We start from the raw sequence: 1,173 nt of genomic DNA, 5'->3' as shown, positions 1-1,173 counted from the left end.
TGCCCATGAAATTTTATTATGTTGTCACATACAATATTTACACACTGTATGTAAATTTTGAGATAAAATAGTTTTATTTTTCAAGATTTATGATTTTTAGATGTAATAATCACATAAATATTGACTATTTTAGCAAAAATAGCTAAAATGAATTTTATGGCATGAAAATTTTTCCCAATGTTGTGTATATGATATGAACATCAGATCTAAAGTTACATGTCAAATTTAGTTTGATTTGGATGATTATTGATTTTTATATTGTAAACTTAATAAATAGCAACTTTAAATAGTCATAATTAAAATGTGGAAGGGGTAATATGGAATGAATGGGTGATTCCTAAACATCAGATCATGGGTTGGCTCCTAGCTCATGGAGCTTTCAAAACTAAAGATAAGCTGATTAGGTATGGGGTGGATATTGATGATAGTTGTTGGCTATGTGGACAAGCATCAGAAGATTTGGCTCACCTGTTTTTTGGATGTGATTACAGTACCAGGATAGTTCAGCATTTGCAACAGAAAACTGGTCTAAAACTACCAGTCTGCAATGCACTGGACTGGTGTATGCAGGGTATTGGCACTAAGATGCAGAGGGGGGTAAGAGCAGGACTGATTGTGGGAGCTGTTTATCACGTTTGGCATCATAGAAACAAATGCAGGAATGAGGGTGTTCTCCTAAGGCCACAGCAAGTTGCATCAAACATTGTTGAAGAGATGAAGATGAGAATCCATCGTAAAGGCAAACAACATTTAACTATCCTAGAGCTAGATTGGCTTAAGGGCATTGGCCTGATGTAACTGGTTTTGATTCTTTGTATTGCCTAAACTCCTTCTTTTTTTGATATATATATATATACCTCTCACATTTCACCAAAAAAAATAAATAGTCATAATTATAAATTCAATTTTTGGGCTTGAAAATTTGTCATTTACAGGTTATAGATATTTAAATAGGATATTCAAAAATTTGATTTTGATTTTTACATAATTTTATGTTTAATTTGGAATTAAAAGTTTAAAATTATGTATTATACGATTTATTTGTGAAATAAGTTGAATATATTTTATGGGAAATTTTTTATTAAATTTATGAATGTTGGGAATTTTCCAGAATATACAAAATTATGATTTTGAAATTTTCGAATTTTTATGACTTATTGGGAATTATTTCTT

At 30.1% G+C, this 1,173-nt stretch overlaps 1 protein-coding gene across 1 annotated transcript; it reads left to right on the top strand.

Annotated features, from left to right (window-relative positions):
• Positions 1 to 351: 351 nt before the first annotated feature.
• Positions 352 to 798, top strand: LOC141607588 (uncharacterized). The gene has a single exon (XM_074426939.1). The coding sequence runs from the start codon at positions 352 to 354 to the stop codon at positions 796 to 798; it is 447 nt and encodes a 148-aa protein (XP_074283040.1).
• Positions 799 to 1,173: the final 375 nt, after the last annotated feature.

The sequence above is a fragment of the Silene latifolia genome, chromosome 10 (genome assembly GCF_048544455.1).
Source record: "Silene latifolia isolate original U9 population chromosome 10, ASM4854445v1, whole genome shotgun sequence".
In the NCBI taxonomy this organism is placed as follows: Eukaryota; Viridiplantae; Streptophyta; class Magnoliopsida; order Caryophyllales; family Caryophyllaceae; genus Silene; species Silene latifolia.
The sequence above is the reverse complement of the archived record's forward strand: the minus strand, read 5'-3'. Positions and strand labels throughout refer to the sequence as shown.

Excerpts from the sequence above, each read along its gene's own strand:
- LOC141607588 (XM_074426939.1), top strand. The coding sequence starts at position 352 with ATGGGTTGGCTCCTAGCTCATGGAGCTTTCAAAACTAAAGATAAGCTG.